Source organism: Crotalus tigris, unplaced genomic scaffold (genome assembly GCF_016545835.1).
Source record: "Crotalus tigris isolate CLP2741 ecotype Arizona unplaced genomic scaffold, ASM1654583v1 scf7180000024337.5909745, whole genome shotgun sequence".
In the NCBI taxonomy this organism is placed as follows: Eukaryota; Metazoa; Chordata; class Lepidosauria; order Squamata; family Viperidae; genus Crotalus; species Crotalus tigris.
This window is the reverse complement of record NW_024100507.1, coordinates 4131991-4151402: the sequence shown is the minus strand read 5'-3', so window position 1 is coordinate 4151402 and position 19412 is coordinate 4131991. Positions and strand designations below refer to the sequence as shown.

At 40.5% G+C, this 19412-nt stretch overlaps 1 protein-coding gene and 1 long non-coding RNA gene across 2 annotated transcripts in view; one reads left to right on the top strand and one right to left on the bottom strand.

The window, feature by feature from the left end:
• The window catches only part of PRKCA (protein kinase C alpha), a 228591-nt gene extending 222311 nt beyond the window's left edge, over nucleotides 1–6280 (bottom strand). Inside the window, exon 1 of the mRNA XM_039325461.1 lies at nucleotides 5721–6280. Within this exon, the coding sequence (XP_039181395.1) occupies nucleotides 5721–5893 (173 nt within the window). The 5' untranslated portion in view covers nucleotides 5894–6280. The remainder of the gene's footprint in view (nucleotides 1–5720) is intronic.
• Nucleotides 6281–9201: 2921 nt separating this feature from the next.
• Nucleotides 9202–19412, top strand: part of LOC120300031 — a 44559-nt gene continuing 34348 nt past the window's right edge. Inside the window, exons 1-2 of the long non-coding RNA XR_005554529.1 lie at nucleotides 9202–9338; nucleotides 9805–10007. This is a non-coding gene — a long non-coding RNA (uncharacterized LOC120300031). The remainder of the gene's footprint in view (nucleotides 9339–9804; nucleotides 10008–19412) is intronic.

Genomic DNA, 19412 nt, shown 5'->3' with positions numbered 1-19412 from the left:
ACGTGGAGAATTTTGTCTTACTTGTACTCTAAGACTATAATAAACCTTAAAAATTCCTTCTCTCCCAATACATAGTTATAATACTGAATATGTATGTGTGAGTGCAGTAACAGAAACCCAGTATAGTTCTTTGCTGACTTCAGTAATAAAGGCTCCATTGCTTGTTTGCCAGTTGCCAAATCATTTGATTTTAAACAGCCCAGTTGCATACACTTCACAACGAATTTGATGAAGGTGCTCAGTATATCACACATTTGCTTCCTCATAATAATCAGCAGGGCTTTTTTTGTCATAGAACGCCCAGAACGGAGTTCCGGCACCTTTTTTGGATGGAACCTTGTAGGGTAGGCAAGGCGGGTTGTATGACGCGTGTGAGTTTCATCACCTTTTTTTTTTTTTTACAAAAAAAGTACTGATAATCAGTGTGTACATGTGTGTATACATAGATATAACCCCTCAGGGAATTTCAGGAGTGAAAAGGCAACCTGTAGGAAAGCAATAGTAAACTATTGTGAACTGTTGCCAAAAAAACCCCTACATACATTCATGTACCGTACTTACCAGGAGTTGAATTGAGCTCAATTCAAGGGGGGAGGGGGAGACAGAAAACAACTAGAGAAAAAGTACAGTGGGGAGAGAGAGGGAGAGAGAGAACAGAGAGACAGACAGACACGCACATACAACCCTTCACATTGAGGTTTGCCATGTGGTTTCCCAACATCTAAGGAGCTGTTTCATCCCATCCTCTTGGTTTTTAGCTTTTTTATTTAACTCTCCTAATTTTAATTGCTTTATTTTTTTAACTTTTTATTATATTGTAAATTGCCCAGAGTTGCTGTATCAGTAAAATGGGTGGCATAAACATTTAATAAATAAATAAAATAAAACTTCTATATCAACAGCACCGTCCTAGGCCCCAACATGTACACATGCATGATCAGAGGCACCTTCTTCACATGCTCTTCTTCTAAATGTGAAATATGCTATCATCTGTCAGCAATGCCCCTGGATTCTATGTAGGTCAAATGGGAAAAAAGTTTGCAGAAAAAAATTAATGGACAATACTTTGACATGAGGATTCAAAATAAGTACAGAATAATATCAGATCATTTTCATTTTCCAGGGCATGCCAGTGCAGGACACACAATATATTTCTAACAGATTGTAATTGTTAATTGGTAAGATACTTGTAATCTGTCTGACATATAACCTGCATTTGCATAACTACTCTGTCTTTTCCTTTCTTCCCCTCTGCCTCACTCCAAATTAAATCCTATGTCTGCCTAGACACTCTATGCATATTTTAAGCTTATGAGTTTTAATAAAATATTTTAACAAGAAAAGGTGCTATGAAACTCCTCTTGAGATCTTTCCACCCAGACTAGCACAGGCCTTCTCCTACAATGGCTATTAGAGCAGGGGACACCTGTGGGATATCTGCTCAGTATACATAGCCAAACAAACTAAGAAACCTCTATCTATGGTTTGTTTAGCATAACTATCTTAATAGCATTCCTGGCTTATTGTTCTCAAAAGAAGCAAGAACGTAAGTCAAGACAGAAGAGTTTCAGATTCTGACTTCTTTAAAAGCAATAAATCATGAATAGAAATCTGATTTATCTAAGTGCTCTCCCTAGCCTAAAAAACATAGCAAAAGTGATTGGTACCCCATGTATCACCAGTTTTGTGCAATGATAATAAACCAGAATTAAAATTAAGAATCCTTAATTCTGTTAAATCCAGGAGACTCAGGTATTAATTTATATTAACATTAAAAAGGAAATTTAACCTTAAGTCTCACTGTTAGAATATAAAGACCTGACCTCCAATATGTGTTAATTAGTTAAGAACTCTGTAAATCAACATGAAAAAGAGTAAAAGCCAAATGACAGCTGATATATTAGATGCAAACTATGCATGAACTGATAAACCTATTGCTATTTTTGTCTTTTGTTTAAAAACAGACCTGAAGGACTTGGAATTTAATTGAAACAGGAGCAAGGGGATTTATTTTTCCACCATGTCATTTTTTACTAGTTATCAAGACATGGAGTCTTTCAAATTGGTTTTCCAAGGAAATACAAATACTGTATTTTTGCCCTTTCAGGCAAAAGACAAGTTTGGCCTGTTGGTTTCAAGTGACTTCTGGGGTGGAAATGGAAGAGATTTTAAAAACCCCAGCATGTTTACTGTTCTGATCCAATTCACAATTCACCACAGCTATGTTTAAACAAAAAAAAATTATAGGTCTTGCTTTTAGATTGAGCCTTATTAAAACAAGAAAATGAGATAGCAAATTCTGTCGCATGCCCTTTAAATTCAGTAAAGTGAGTATATGCTTTGATTTTTCTACGCTTAGGATAAGATGTGATTCCATCAAGAAACATACATAATTCTTATAATGAAACCATGGCTAGAGGTTACTGGTTACAAGCTCTGGTTAATTATAAATCTGAAATGCCATTATGTCAGAATCCAAAATTTATTTCTAACCTGCCTTTATTATTTGTACAAATAATTCAAGGTGGTGAATATATCCAACACTCCTTTCTCCTCCTATTGTCCCCATAACAACAACCCTGTGAAGCAGGTTGGGCTGAGGGATGGTGATTGGCTCAAAATACCAGGCTGGTTTTCATGTGTAAGGCAGGACTAGAATTCACAGTGTCCCAGTTTTTAGCCGGGTGCCTTAACCACCAGACCAAACTGTCTGTCATGGCTTATTCATGGCTTTATGGTTTATTTCCAACTGTTTGATAAAACCAATTCTGGTTCTGGCAAAAAACACTGAGGAAAAATTAAATAGAAACTAATTCAATGAGCTAGGATTGTTTTGCTAATTTCCAGGGCCAACTGACTTGAATAGTCCATGATTAAAAAATCAGATTTAGTGTTATGTGCAATTATAACCTATGAGTTCAGTATCAAACATACCTAGGTGTAACCAGTAAAAGCATAAAATGAGACATAATGGGTAGGATCATACATGTTGTATTTAGTTAGTTTGTAGCTCAATATGCTTTTATTTATTTACATCCCATTTTTTCTCAGGGGGATTCAAGGCAACATATATGTGGATCTCCCCTAATGTTACGGTTATAACAACTATCCTAGGATTAGTTGGAGAGAGTCTGATTGTCCCAGCATTACCTTGCAAGTTCCATGACAAAGACTTGAGTGTGAACTATAGGTTAGCATAATACGTCAATACTGTAGCTAGTGAGAACTGAAAGCTTTTCATTAAAGAGCAAGACAGATCAGAAAGAAGAAAGGGAAAGAAAGTCTCTAAAGGATAATAATAAAGCCGATGAATGGGTTAGAGTTAGACAATCAATACAGAATTCAAATAGAGCCTGAAAGACTCCAGAATTTAAGGGGGAGGAAGACTGTTTTATACAAGACTACAGCTGGAAATCTCACTAGCCAGTACACAGCAGTTGTATAAGTTTTGTATAAATAAGTTCTCCTTTACATAAACAATCACATTCAAGTCTAGCCCAGAGTTAGTTCATGGTGCACATATTCTGCCCACCACAATATGTAAACTGTGGATTAATCAGTATTATTATATGAATGTATCATGTGAATACGGCCAGAAAGGCTATATCAGACAGAATTGTCTTCCTAAAGGAATTCTCTAAGGAAAGAAATTCTCAGGAAAAATATTTAAGAAGTGCTTTTGGCAAGGTTCTCATTTATATGCCCCCACCTACACTGTATTTAGGAAGGTAGAGATGCCCTGAATTTGAATTTCTGCTAATATTCATAGAAGACATATATCATGGTATTATTACTTCTATCTTTTTTCAGACTAGATTAACCTTTTGGGCATATTAGTATAATCCCTATGTTGGAAGAAAAAAGTATTTTGTGTCTGTTTCTGATGTGAGGTCAGGGACTCAATAAAATTTTCTCATTAGGAAGTAGTTTCTCAACAGTTGCTACCAATCAGTATCCCATACCAGGTAGGGACAGATAAAGGGAATAATATTATCAACCCCTTATCAAATGAACTTAGTTCAATGGAAGAACAAGATAATTGTGGGCAATGGAAGGCAAAGTTCTTGTATTTTTAAGAGTAGAGAGATGTCAGTTTCTTCATCTTAGCACAGCCAGTACACAAGTAGAAGCAAAATGAGGAACCTACAATTTTCCAGATGTAGAAAAGTATCTTTTCTACATCTGGTCTTCTCCTACAATGGCTTCCCAGAAATTCTAACCATGATACAATTATGAGGGATGCAGAGAGGTGTAGTTCAGCAATATATGAAGGGCCTCAGGTTTCCCATTTCTTCTAAGGAAAGGGAGTGTTACAAAGAAGGGAGGGGCCCAAATAACGTTTCTCAACCCTGGCAACTTGAAGATCTGTGGACCTTAAGTTGCCAAGATTGAGAAACACTGTTGTGTTGACTAATAAGTCAACACAACATACACACATCTCCTTTGGAAGGCACATGCTATGTCATGCATGTCAGTAAAACAACAAGTGGAAGGATAGACATAACAGCTTCTTCCCTGGGATACATTGTAGTTGGTCTATCTATCTATCTATCTATCTATCTATCTATCTATCTATCTATCTATCTATTATTCTACCTACCTACCTAATCTACCTATCCTCTATCACCTACCTACCTACCTACCTACCTACCTAATCTCTATTATCTATCTATCTATCTATCTATCTATCTATCTATCTATCTATCTATCTATCTATCTATCTTGGGAAAACCCAAACACTGGCAACAAATGTTAGAAAGATGCTCTCTTTCAAGGGTTATCACAAAGATCCTTTTCTCAGAAGGAAGCGAGAAAATGTCTTTTACAGCCAAAAAAAAAAAAAAAAGTCAGCTCATGCTGAGAAAGGATCTATCTGAATTTGTGTGTGTCTCTAGTGCCAAAGTGGTTCAGGAAGAGCTTCATTTTTTGATGTGGTCAGTGGGAGTGGCGGAGTTGACACAGAGGGAAGATTACAATGCAGGAAGTGCCTTTGAGAAACGATGAAATACTGTTTAATTATCTCTCCAGAGTGACCAGGCAACAAGGATCCTTTTTGGCAAGCTGGAGGAGCAGCCAAAAGCTTTCTCAATGGAAGCAAAGATGAATGTCTATCCCCACAGGTATGCAAGCAATGGTGTGCAGGAAGATTCCCTCACACTCAGCAATATACACACCTACTCAGAAAGTGTTTTCCCCAAACTGTTGTCCTCCAGGCATGTTCCATCATTTCCAGAGGAGGACCTTACATTAGCGTCCAATACATCTGGAAGATATCAGATTCGGGAAAACTGCCAAAGTTGTGACAGCCCGGAGAGGAAGAGAGCGGAGGAGCAGCCGCCCTCGCTGGGATGACTCTCGGAGTCCCCTTCTCGCCTTTCCAACACTTCACTCCCAGGGGAAATCCGTTTCTCCCAATGCAAAGGGCCGACAGCGGACTCTCTCTTCCTGCACCCAGGAAGTTAATCCCCTGGGAAATCTGCGGAGGAGTTAAAGGGAGAAGGACGGGGGCAGAGGCAGCTCTGGAGAGGCGGCGCGAAGAGTGGAGCTGCCTTTCGGAGAAGGCTAGCGGGGTGAAGCCAGATTGAAGCAGAGACTGAGGGAGGCGGCGGCTGAGGAGGCGCCGGGACTGCGGAGCTCGCTTTGGGGAGAGGGCTTGCACCGGGGGCAACGGCAAGGAGGGGGAGGCGGTCGGAGAAGATAGGGTCGGCGGCTCTCCTTACCAGATGAAGTCGGTGCAGTGGCTGCAGAAGGTGGGCTGCCTGAAGAACCGCGCGATGAATTTATGGTCCCGGACTTCGTGCACGTTTTTCTGCCGAAGGGCCCCTTTCCGGGCGAACCGCCGAGCCACCTCGGGACCCGAACCGGGTTCGCAGAGTGGGAAGACGTCGGCCATGGCGCGCGCGCCTGAGCGAACCCCCTTTCCCCGCCTCTCGCTCCTTCCTGCTTTCCCTCGACTTCGCTTGAGCCAGGAAGCCGCTTCGCCCGGCTCTGCCCGTCCGGTACCCGCCGACACTTCTGGCAGCTGTGTGGATGGGCGCTGCCTCCTGCCCGCTTGGGCTCCTCCTGACGTCTGAGCCACGCGCGGCAGGGAGGCGGGAGGAGGATCCCAGCCCCGGGCCAGACCCGACGGCTCCGCCCGCCTGTCCGCCCGCCCGCTCGCTGGCGCGCTCCTGGGCCCCCTGCCGCGGGAAGGAGGAAGAGCGCGAGCCGGGGAAGCCCGTCTCTAGGGCAACAGGCAGGCAGGTCGGCCGGCAGACCCACGCCCCCCACGGGAGGAGGGCGCCGAATGGGCGTCTGCGGTGCTCCCCGCGCTTCAGAAGGGCCGGGGAGATCACCTGTAGCATTCAGTGTGCTGGGAGACCGCCCCGCCGCTGTCAATCAAAGCCCGGACTCGCTCGAGGTTCGCAATGGGCGAGAGAAAAGGGCGGCCGACACACAACAGATACTTTTGCCACATGCGCACAAACGTACCGCCGAGGCCTTGAATGCTCAGATGCGCGCCTGGAGAAGTTACCCGTGCAGAACCCGGAGAAACCTCAGCTCCGGTGCTCGACCCCTCTTCTGGGGAGGAAGCGCGGAATGGCCACCCTTAATGGCTTTGGGTGATTAGCAGCGCCCAGCGCTTCTGAGAGATGAGGGAGTTTTTGGTACTAAACAGAGGAATGGGGGCTCAGTGTTGTTTGAAAATAAATTCGGTTCCTGAAACCCTTGTGCCCGGTGGGGCTCAGGTGGCTGTCAGCCAGCTGCAGGGCACCCCAGCTGCAGAAGACCAGTGGCCCCTCTGAGGACCTGAGAAGGTTTTCTTTCCAGAAAGTCACCTGGAGTCACCCAGAGCACAAATGGAAGTCTGCAGACTGTCCTCCTTACTCATGCAGTCAGAATGCAGCAAACCCACTTGTGCCACCGAGGCCAAATACACCCAAAAGTTTGAAAGCTGTTTCTCACACCCACAGCAAACAGGTTGCCCAATGTGACCTCTCCCAGGATGTAAACAGCTCTACCTGAAACCTGTTGCTTACTCCATAGTTCTTTCCCTTATGTTGCCTCACAGCTGTACAGGTACACCTCGACTTACAACCATTTGTTTAATGACTGTTTTGAAGTTACAACAGCATGGAAGAAAGGGACTTAATGAACGTTTTTCACACTTAACGACCATTGTAGCATCCCCTTGGTCATGGTCAGAATTTGGGCACTTGGCAACTAGCGTGTATTTATGATGGTTGCAGTGATGTGATCACCTTTTGCATCCTGACAAAGTCAGTGGAGAAGCCAGACTCACTTAACAACTATATAACTAAACATAGTAGCTGCAGTAATTCACTTAACAAGTGTGGCAAGGTTGTAAAATGGGGTAAAGCTGGGCTTGCTTAGCTGTGGAAATTTTGGTTTCAGTTGTGGTTGTAAGTCAAGAACTACCTACAGCGCACCTGAGACCAATGCACTATGCGACACTTGATTGCCAACTGGGGGGGGGACAAACTTGAGAATTCTCTTTCAAAGGCTGAAATGGAGGGAAAGACAGGATCCAACCACTAATAGTAACAACAGACTGCATTCTGAGGAATGGACAAATTGTACAGTAGTGGAGAATCCCAAGTCTGACTCTCACATGAAACCAAACAGCCTTGTTCCCCCTTCTTCCTGGCACTACATCTGGATAGGGAGGAACTAGAGCATTTATGATTCCTTGGTAGTGCTTAAAGAAACATTCTTGTTTCAATGATCATGATCAGTAAAAGCCATAGGCTGTGCTGGACAGAGTCTGCCATATTGTTTTGCTTGCAAAGCTGGAGTCTAGGCTTCAGCAATACAATTATACTTTGTGATAAACAACATTGCTTTCCAAAGGCAGGTGAGCCTCACACGCCTGCAGTTTTGATATCTTTACCAGACTGTGTTCATGTTCATTCAAGGTTAGCATGACCATGATCTCAGTTAGTGTCAGGGCTTCTGTGACAACCATAAACTAACAAAGAAGTTAGACTTACACAATACTGTAGATTATTAGTGCACTCTGTTGGGCTAAAATGTATGTTACTAGCTTGTGGCTCATGAGTCTTGCAAACCAGTCAACTCTATTAATTTAACTAACCATAATTAACTAACCATGGGCATGTGTATTGTGCCTTGGCATATCATCCAAACCTGAATCTTGAGTCACAAGTTCAAATGCCTTAACATTTTTATACCCCAGGTGAAGGTAACTCTGGTTCCCTTCATTCACACACACATAATAGTTTGAAGTTAAATATTTCTTGGCAGTTGAAATCAAAATAGGACCTCCATAAAATGGGCTTGGGCCAATACAACAGCACTTCTCTTCCCCTACCACTCTGCCCTCACACACACACACCCCAAGAGACTGGGGAAAGAAGCAACAAAGCTCTGGCTAAATATTAACTGCGGGTAAATATATTGTGCAAACACAACTGTAAAATAGATTGCACTCTCAGCAAGTAAAAAGACTGTGTTTGCATGGTAATAAGAAAAAAAAATCAGTAGCACCAATTTATTTGTGTTCTCTTGCAACATCCCGCATTTGAACTAGCTTTAGAGTTAAATGCGTTCAAACTAAAAACATATATCACAAGGCAGCTTGAAAATGAGAACTTATAACAAAGAATTGCTGTCAACTTCAAGTTCCAGTTTCCCAAATCTTAGAATGGAAGCTAAACTTGATCCAAATGACCATGGTAAGGCACAAAACCTGATTACTGTATCTTGTTTAAGATGCAAGTCCTGACAGAAACTGAAGAGACTCCTAAGAAAATTGCATCACTGGACCTTAGAAACAGCTTTCAGACCCACATGGAAGAAACAATTTCTGACTATGATGATGGTCTAATAGCAAAAATGACACTTGAGAGGTGGAAAGAACATGTCATAAAAAAATACATAAGGCTGTACAGAGCAATAGAAAAATAAGGAAAAAATAAATGTGAAATGAGCCAAAGTTAATTAAGAACAATAACATTATTTTTCAGATGTGTTGATAAATAAAAGCAAAATAATTAGTATGCCAGTTAATCAATGAAGATGGCAAAATTCTGCTATGTATTAAAGGAAAAGCAGAGTTACTCAGTTCCTATTTTGGCCGGGTGTTCGCTAACAACAAAGTGACAGAACTAATATCCAGGGCTGGACGAATTCCATTGTAGAGTACTGGTTAATGGTCTGTTTAAACATTTATGGATCGCCTGCAAAAAGTTCTGAAAGACAGAAGAAATAGCAGACTGGAGGGGAACAGAAGTTTTCCTTCAAAAAGAAAAAGGAAGATACAGCAAATTATATCAATATCTGGGAGGATTTTCTAGCACATTATAAGAGATCAGTCAGTGAGTATCCCGAGGACTACTCCAGCCAGTCAAATGCAGCTAATCTTTTTATTAGCTAGCCAGCTTAAAAGACAATATTGGTAACATATCTTTCAAAGCATTAAATTCTAATGAGCAAGACAGTTCCATGGGTGCTGGATGGTTCACCAAATTTGGAAGTACAGGTTCCAAATCCTGGGATATAATGTATTTCAGTTTGTTGCATTGGTCAAATCTTACCTTGCGCACCACATCCAATTATGGGCACTGCAATTTAAGAATCGTTTTAAAAAGCTGAATCATAGAAAGACAATGAGGATATTCCGGTATTAAAAAGAGAGGTCCTCTGAAGAGAAATGGTAGGTAATTGGGAATAATTTAGCTTTGAAAAGAGAAGACTGAGTGAGGATATACAGTAATAGCAATCTTCAGATACGTCAAAGAATGTCATGTGACAAAAGTAAAGAGCTGTTTACTGTCTTTCCAGGATTTGGACTTAGAGGAACAGATTTAAACTTCAGAAAGACTGAATTCAATGAAATGTTAGAGAGAACTTCCTAAATCATCTAGAGATGTGGTGTGCTCACTTTCCCTGCATACATTTGAACAGGACCTAGACCTCCACCTTCTAGGAATGCTTCAGCTTGAATTCCTATGCAGAGCAGAAGTTTCATCTCATGGACCTCAAAGGTAAGGTGTGAAACTTCAAAAATGTAAACATGTATTCTTTTTACACGCAAATGTAGCCCTTGTTTGAAGCTGCCTGATGAATTTGCTTTCCTCAATTTGCTTCAGAAACCCCCTCATCTTCATGTTGTAAGAGAAGGCAGAGAGGAATCTTCTCCCCTGCATTGGCCAATATATTTCCAGCATTGATATCTTTGAACTTATCTGTGAACATGGCCATAACCTTGGTTAAGGTTATTTATTAGACATTTCCAATAAACAGTGGCAGCTTAAAGGGAACCTTCTTTAAAAAAACAATCCTGGTTATCCGTATTTTGTAATAATATATTATCAATGTTGTTGGCTAACTTGTTTCAAACAACTTTGCTCCGGCAGTTTTATATCAGCATGAACCACTTTTTGATCTTCCAGCAGGTATTTCACATTATCCTTTAGTAGAACTATGCAAAAGATTTCAATTATGTAAACAGTAGTTAAATTGACTACATTCAAAGAGTAGGAGTCCAGACTAATACTGCAATACACAAAGAGTATTAATTGTATGCATTTGCACAAATGAGGCAAATCCCTGCTAGGACCTGCTGTTTGTTTCACTGGACTTTTGTCAACAATTGACAAGCCCTTTCTTCCAGTCAGTCCAATAAAGATTTACCTGGATATTACATTAACAATGGCTATCTTGCCTTTAAAGCTGATGAAAATCTTTAGATGAGGAGAGGCAACCCATGGCTATTTTTAGTCTTATAGAATCATAGAGCTGGGAGGGACCTTGGAGGTCTTCTAGTCCAATCCTCTGTCCAAAGTAGAAGACCTTATATCATCCTGGTTAAATGGTTGTCCAATCATTTTCCAAAAACCTCCTGCAATGGAGCACCCACAACTCTGGGAGGCAAGTTGATTAATCTTTCTCATTTTTAAAAAAATCCTCCTTAGTTTCAGGTTAGCTTTCCTTCTGACAAGCTTCACTCATTGCTTCTTGTCCTGCCCTCAGGTGCTGTGGAGAATAAGTCAACCCACTTGTCACTGTAACAACCCCTTAAGTACTGGAAGACAGCTATTATGTTACCCCTAATCCTTCTCTCTATTAGGCAGACATACGTAGTTCCCTTTATCATCTTGTTGCTCTTCTCTGCACACTTTCTAAGGTCTCAGTATCTTTTTTATATTGTGATGACCAGAAATGGATGCAGTATTCCAAGTGCAGCCTCACTGATGCATTGAGTCCTTCTACTATGGTACTGCACTACTTCTACTAGTGAAGAAGGACCACACTAGTAGAAGGACTCCTTCTACTAGTGTAGTCCTCCTTTTTTTTTTTTTTTAAATCCAAGGTTTCAGATTTGGCATGCAAGCTCAAAATGGACCCAAAGTCATGTTCATATATTACAATCAAGCTCAAACTAGGCAACTATATTTTAGCCCACTGTGTTGTGTGAACCAGGAAGATGTCTTTCATTAATGGTTCAGTGCAAAGAATTACGTAAATTGAGTCAAGCATGGTTATGTTTTCTAAATAATGCATATGGTAAGTTAAACAGCATATTTCTATATTGGGAATAATCATATAGTTGACATAGCTCATAACTTTCTATGTCTACCATTTCTATTATCATGTTTGGAGTGTCAAGACTGCTAACATCGAATGTTCTTGCTTGACATAAATGAAGAAGCAAACCTGTTTTATTTAACCTGTATATCACTTCTAGAGTAAAAGTCAAACAATGTTAGAATAGCGGGTGGGAAAGTATGTAATGGGGAATAGATAGCCACAACCATATCTTAGTATAGTATTTCCAAGGTCAGATGTAACTAGAGGAGTTACGGGAGGGAAAGTTTGCACTTCAACCTAATTGGAGAACGTGATTGATAACTGTTAAATGAAGGAGTAGTTATGCTTTGTTACGGGTGATTGGGGGAGGGAGGATTCAGTTTTTGGCTTCATTATGTATGTGCCGAAGCTATGTAGCAATAAAAGGATTGTTTAAAGTAAACAAAGCCTAAAAGTTCTTTGAAAAGCTGCTTCTTTCAGAACCATGACATGGAGCACATTAGCAAAAACTTTTGATATTCAAATCAATCTTCTTCCCCCAAAACAGCACTGTACCGAAATGGTAAACATTCTTGGCTGGCAAATATAATTTTATTTCATTCAAATGACCCAATTAGTGGCCTGTACCACAGTTTGCCCTGTCCTTATATTAAGTGGGCAGTCCACTCACTGTTGGTGAAATATCCAGTAATATCACAATAAAGTAGCAAATTATATGAAACAATATGCTAGGATACTTAACCTTGAATATTTTGTGTAACAACATTACTAATGTTTTCCATAATATTCTGTTACATATGTTAAAGCTTATAGAAAAAGCAATACATAATTTACTGATACATTGTATTTTGTTATTCTAATATTTCATCTCACAACACTATAAGCTTTATACCCATCTTTGTACCCAATTTATAGGATCAAGATTATGAAGACATCAATATATGACACATGAATTATACTAATCAATCAATAAAATGAATAAAATTATCCCTCCCCAAAGTCTTTTGTCTTTTTATTAAAAAAAAGAGAAGGGGCAGAAGGGGAGGTTGTGTTCTAAATATAAATAGATTTAGCATATATCTATTCATGGAAAAATATCTCTGGCATTATTTTTAATTTTGTGTGTGTTCATTCATTCATTCTTCCTAATGTTTTTCTACATGTGCAAGGCCAGCTTTTTTTAAAATCAATCAAATGTTGATATATTGGGTGCAAAGGGAATTGACTGACCAGCTTGTTACCTGAGCCTGACATAGTGAGCTGAGAGTGACTGGTCCAAAATGCAATCAGATATGATTATGAACCATCATAGTGTCAAAATCCTACTCGGATACTCAATAGTGTATCCGTCCCAACTGCAACTGAGTCCATCCATCTTATTGCTGATCATCCTCTTCTTCTCTTTCCTTTCTATTCCTATCAGTATTAGAAACTTCTCTAGAGAGCTAGCTCTTCACATAATGTGTCCAAAGTAGAATAATTTGAGCTTCATCATTTGTGGCTAGAGTGACAACTCTGGGTTGATTTGATATTTGTCTCTCTCTGTGTGTGTGCACAATATTTCTGTCTCACTGAATGCAATAACATTACTCTCAGATATGTATTACAGTTACCCCTAATCTGCTGACTTACAGATACTTTGGGACTATACTTCTTAGGATTCCTAATGGATTATGAGCTCAGAATTGTGCAACTCAAAGATGCAATATATGTGGACTTTAGTAAGCTGAGGAAAGATTGAATACTCAGTTTAAATGCTTTTAGTGATATTAATAATATTAATATCATTAATAATGTGATTATTGTATGGAACCTTGAGCAATAGGTTTAAGCAGCAGATGGCAGATCGTATCAGCCCTACTGTATATAATAAGCCAGATTAAAAAACCTAATGCCATTTAAAGTAGGTCTAAAACTACTTTTATTGGAACTGCTATAGGAACAGGATCTTACGAGTCTAAATGGGCTTCCTTTCCTCATTCTTTTATTTTCATGTGAATTAGGAAGGGGCTTGTCTGAGACATTTTCTCAAATTCTTGGAATGGACTCTTTGGTCTGATTGTGACCTAGGTAGCAGCTCTTCCTTCATTCCCTATGCCCTCAGCAGATCTTGGCTAATCTCCCAAGTTAAGCAATGAATTATTTTCAGATCTGGTGAGTAGTTTGGGAAGTCAAAAATCATCCTTAAATAAAGCAGTACAAAATTGTTTCTATCTCCTATTCAAGAAAATTACAAGGATATAATCATCATCATCATCATCATCACCATCAGAGAAACTGCAATGATCAGTCAGTACCTGACAAGGAAGAAATAGTGCAGTTCTGGAAGCAGATATGGGATAACCCAAAGAAATACAACAAGGATGCGGTTTGGTTAAAAGAGGTGGATGCAAATAGAACAGAAGCTGAAATGAAAGAACTAGTAATAACAACAAAAATAGTAGAAAAAAGAGCAAGGAAAATCAAAAAATGGTCAGCACCAGGTGAAGATGAATTGCATGGGTTTTGGTTGAAACATCTAAATGTTATACACCCACTCATTGCCAAGCAGTTCAACAATATACTACAAGGAGGAGAAATTGAAAAGTGGTTAACAACTGGGAAAACCTACCTAATAATGAAAAATCCAGCAAAAGGGGCAACACCAGGCAACTACAGGCCAATTACCTGCTTACCAACAACTTTCAAATTACTAACTGGTGTGGTAGCTGATGCAGTACAACAGCATCTAGTTGAAAACAATCTCTTTCCACCTGAGCAGAAAGGAAACCGCCCCAATAGCAGAGGAACAAAAGATCAACTCCTAATAGACAAAATGATCTTGGAAAACTGCAAGAAAAGGAAGACCAACCTGAATGTGGCATGGATTGACTACAAAAAGGCATTTGACTCTCTGCCACATGACTGGATAATCAAGTGCCTAGAAATAACAGGAGTCAGTAGAAACATCACAAAATTTGTGCAAAGATCGATGGCACAATGGAAGACACAGTTGCAGATCAATGGTGAGAGGCTGGGAGAGGTTAATATCAAGAGAGGAATATTTCAAGGAGATTCATTATCACCATTACTATTTGTTATTGCACTGTTTCCTCTGTCAACAATACTGAATAACTCAGGACATGGCTATCAAACATCAAAAACATCTGCTAGACTATCCCACCTCCTTTACATGGATGATCTGAAGCTGTATGGAAAAACATCATCTGAAATAGAATCGCTGCTCAACACTGTCCGTATATATAGCCAAGATATTGTAATGGAGTTTGGCTTGGACAAATGTGCCACACTTGCTATCAAACAAGGAAAAGTAGTGAAAACTGAAGGAATCAAGATGCCTCACGAAAATAACATTAAGAGTCTGGATGAGGAAGATTACTACAAATACTTGGGTATCCTTCAAGCTGACAACATCAAGCACACTGAAGTCAAGAAAAAGATTAGAGGTGAATACATCAAGAGAGTGAAGAAGATCTTAAAGTCCAAACTCAATGGAGGAAATACCATAAAGGCAATCAACACCTGGGCAATTCCAGTCATTAGGTACACAGCTGGAATAGTGGACTGGACTCAAGCAGAACTAAAAGCAATGGATAGGAAGACCAGAAAAATAATGACAATGAATCATGCCCTTCATCCACGCAGTGACATTGACAGACTTTATCTACCAAGGCAAATAGGTGGGCGTGGAATGCTACAAGTACATCAGATGGTTGAAGAAGAAAAAATGGCTTTGGAAGAATATCTGAAGAACAATGATGAAGATGCACTGAAATTAGTATATCAGGAAGGCTTACTGACTACTGGAGAGACCAAACTGGCCTACAAGAAAGACCAAATGAAGAACAGAATAGAGGCATGGGAAGACAAAGCACTACATGGCTAATACATTAAAAAAATAGCTGGGAAAGCAGATAATAACAAGACCTGGCAATGGCTAAGAGCAGGAAAATTGAAGAAAGAGACCGAGGGACTAATTCTGGCTGCACAAGACCAAGCCTTAAGGACAAATGCATACAAAGTCAAAATTGAGAAGACAGCAACAGACAGTAAGTGCCGCCTATGCAAAGAAGCTGAAGAAACAGTGGACCACTTGGTAAGCTGTTGCAAGAAGATTGCACAGACTGATTACAAGCAGCGGCATGACAAAGTAGCAACAATGGTGCATTGGAAGATCTGCAAAAAATATCATTTGCCTGTAAGCAAAAACTGGTGGGATCATAAAATAGAGAAAGTCATAGAAAATGATAAAATTAAACTGCTCTGGGACTTCAGAATTCAAACAGACAAGCACCTGCAACATAACACCCCAGACTTAACAATGTCGATAAGAAAGACAAAAAAGTCTGGATAGTGGATGTGGCAGTGCCTGGAGACAGCAGAATAGAAGAGAAAGAACTGGAGAAGATACAAAATACAAAGACCTACAAATAGAAATAGAAAGACTGTGGCAAAAGCAAGCAAGGGTAGTACCAATAGTCATAGGCACCTTGGGTGCAATCCCAAAACAACTGGAGCACCACTTGAACACCATTGGCATTGACAAATTCGCTATTAATCAATTCAAAAGGCGGCCTTATTAGGAACTGCTTCCATCCTGCGACGATATCTGTAATACCCTCAAACATCCACATCTGCCTATCCCAGGTCCTGGGTAAGGACTCGATAGGTAGACAAAATGCCAAATCCAGTCTGAACATCTGGCTGACTGTGCAAGGATCAATAATAATAATAATAATAATAATAATCATTATCATGACAACAACAAAATGCCAAATCCAGTCTGAATATCTGGCTGACTGTGCGATGATCGATAATAATAATAATAATAATAAAAGTTGGAAGGGACCTTGGAGGTCATCTGGTCCAACCCCCTGCTCAGGCAGGTAACTCTATACCATTTCAGACAAATGGCCATCCAGTTTCTTCTTAAAATCTTCCAGTGTTGGAGCATTCATCACCTCTGGAGGCAGGTTGTTCCACTGGTTAATTGTTCTAATTGTCAGGAAGTTTCTCCTTAGTTCTAGGTTGCTTCTCTCCTTGATTAGTTTCCATCCATTGCTTCTTGTCCTGCCTTCAGGCACTTTGGAAAATAGCTTGACTCCCTCTTCTTTGTGACAGCCCCTGAGATACTGGAACACTGCTATCATGTTCCCCCTCGTCCTTCTCTTCATTAAACTAGACCACAGGTCGGCAACCTGCGGCTCCGGAGCCGCATGTGGCTCTTTGAGCCTTCCCCTGTGGCTCCCAGCCTCCTCTGCCTTTGCAGAGAGAGACAGAGACAGAGAGAGTCAATTGCGCTTCCCTGCTTCTCTCTCTCTCTCTCTCTCTCTCTCTCTCTGTGTGTGTGTGTGTGTGTGTATGCGTAAAAGAGAGTGCACTCACATTGTTCTCCGAGGAGCTGAAAAGCTTTCTGGGCGGAGCTCCTCCCTTTGCTGCGTCTCAGCAGGAAGGGCAGAAGAGAGCTAGCTAGCCCAGCTAGGCTAACTCAGGAATTCTGGGAGTTGAAGTCCATGAGTCATAAAAGAGACGAGGTTGCCTACCCCTGAGATTGTTGGAGAACAACTTGAAGCTTGCCAGGTGAGCAGCAGATGGGGGGAGGAGAGAGAGAGAGAGAAAGAGAGAGAGAGAGGGAGGGGGAGAGACAGAGGAAAGAGAGAGAAAGAAAGAGAGCGGGGGGAAGAGGAGTGGCAGACCAAGGGCAGAGAGGGAGGGAGGGAGAGAGACAGAGAGAGACCCTTTTGACATCTAAAATGAAGATAACACTGCATATATCCTTTTTTTTACCTATGTGTGTATGTAATTTTATTCTCTTAAAGCATTCTCTCGGTGATCATTGTTTTAATAGTATGGATATTCCCAAGAGTCATATTTTTACTTTTATTTTTAATGTGTGTGTGTGTGTGTGTGTGTGTGTGTGTGTGTATACACACACACATACACAAACACACTCTCTCTCTCTCTCTCTCACACACACACACACACACACACACCTATAATAAAGATAAAGGATATATGCAGTGTTATCTTCATTTTAGATATCAAAAGGGTTTTGCGGCTCCCGGTGTTTTGTTTTTGGTGGGAAACGGGTTCAAGTGGCTCTTTGAGTGTTTTGGGTTGCCTACCCCTGAACTAGACATACCCAATTCCAGCAGCCATTCATATGCTTTAGCCTCCAGTCCCCTAATCATCTTTGTTGCTCTTCTCTGTACTCTTTCTAGAGTCTCACATATCATGGTGATCAAAACTGGATGCAGTATTCCAAGTGTGGCCTTACCAAGGCATTGTAAAGTGGTATTAATACTTCACATGATCTTGATTCTATCCCTCTGTTAATGCAGCCTAGCACTGTGTTGGCCTTTTTGGCAGCTGCAGCACATTGCTGGCTCATATTTAAGTGATTGTCCACTAGGACTCCGAGATCCCTCTCACAATTACTACTATTGAGCAAGGTACCCCCTATACTATACCTGTACATTTGGTTTTTCTTGCCTAAATGTAGCACCTTACTTTTTTCACCATTGAATTTCATTTTCTTAGATAGCGCCCAGTGTTCAAGTCTGCCAGATCCTCCTGTATCTTAAGCTTGTCTTCTGGAGTGTTGGCTATTCCTGCCAGTTTGGTGTCGTCTGCAAATTTGATGAGTTCCCCATCTATCCCCTCGTCCAAATCGTTGATGAAGAGGTGATAGTTAGGAACTAGTTAGGGCTTGATAAATTGATTAGATCTACCTTGCCTCCGCACAGGTAATCCTCGACTTACAAAAGTTTATTTAGTGATTGTTCAAAGTTACAGTGGCACTGAAAAAAAGTGACTTGTTATGACCGTTTTTTACACCACCCTTGCAGCATCCCTATGGTCACGTGATCAAAATTCAGACTCTTGGCAACAAACTCATATTTATGAGTATCCCAGGTCATGTGATCACCTTTTGCAACCTTGTGACAAGCGAAGTCAGTGGGGAAGCCAGATTCACTTAACAACCATGTCACTAACTTAACAACTGCAATGATTCAAAAAGTTCACATACAGGAGCAAAATTCACTTTACCAATATCTCACTTAGCAACCAAAATTTTGAGCTCAAGTGTGGTCGCAGGTCAAGGACAACCTGTAATGTGGGGGTAAAACAACTGGAAAAGGGGTCTTCCTTTTAGATCAGAATGGCTGTACCTTCATGATATACTTTATCATAATAAATTAAAACATGATTGGAATAACCCGTTTCTCTGCACAATGAACCATAAACTAATCGTATGGCCAGACTAAAAGATTGTTGGCAACTTTGTCATTTAATGTTTTGAACAAATATAGCCACTGATTTCACATTTAAGCCAGCAGGAACTACAAGTGCTTAACACTCCCTTGGATCACACAGTCTTTTTAATCACAATTTTCCTCACCACCACTGAGTATTAAATTCCAATCTGTGCAAAAGGGCAGCATAAGGGTTTCATGCCATTTATAACCAATGGCTTAACTGAATATTCAGCAGCCATTATTTAGGTTTATGTTTCTTCAGTAAAAATTTCAAACCATTAGCCATGAGAATATGAATATATTTAGCTGAAAACTATGCCTGTTACTCAGTAAAACCTTGCTGAAAATGTGCATAGAATTAAAACCTCTGGAGAGGAAATCTTCCAGAGTATATAATTGGCATCATGATGCACATGGTGGCATTTTATTTACTAAGTACATTTATATCTACATAGAGTCTACATAGACTCTCTACATAGAGTGTGTTTGTGCAGAGGTGTTAAAATGGCGGCCCGCAGGCCGGATGCGTCACACACAGGCCACACCCTCCCCAGCTCCGCAAAGGCAAAAAACGATGCGATACGTCATGTGATGCTGGTG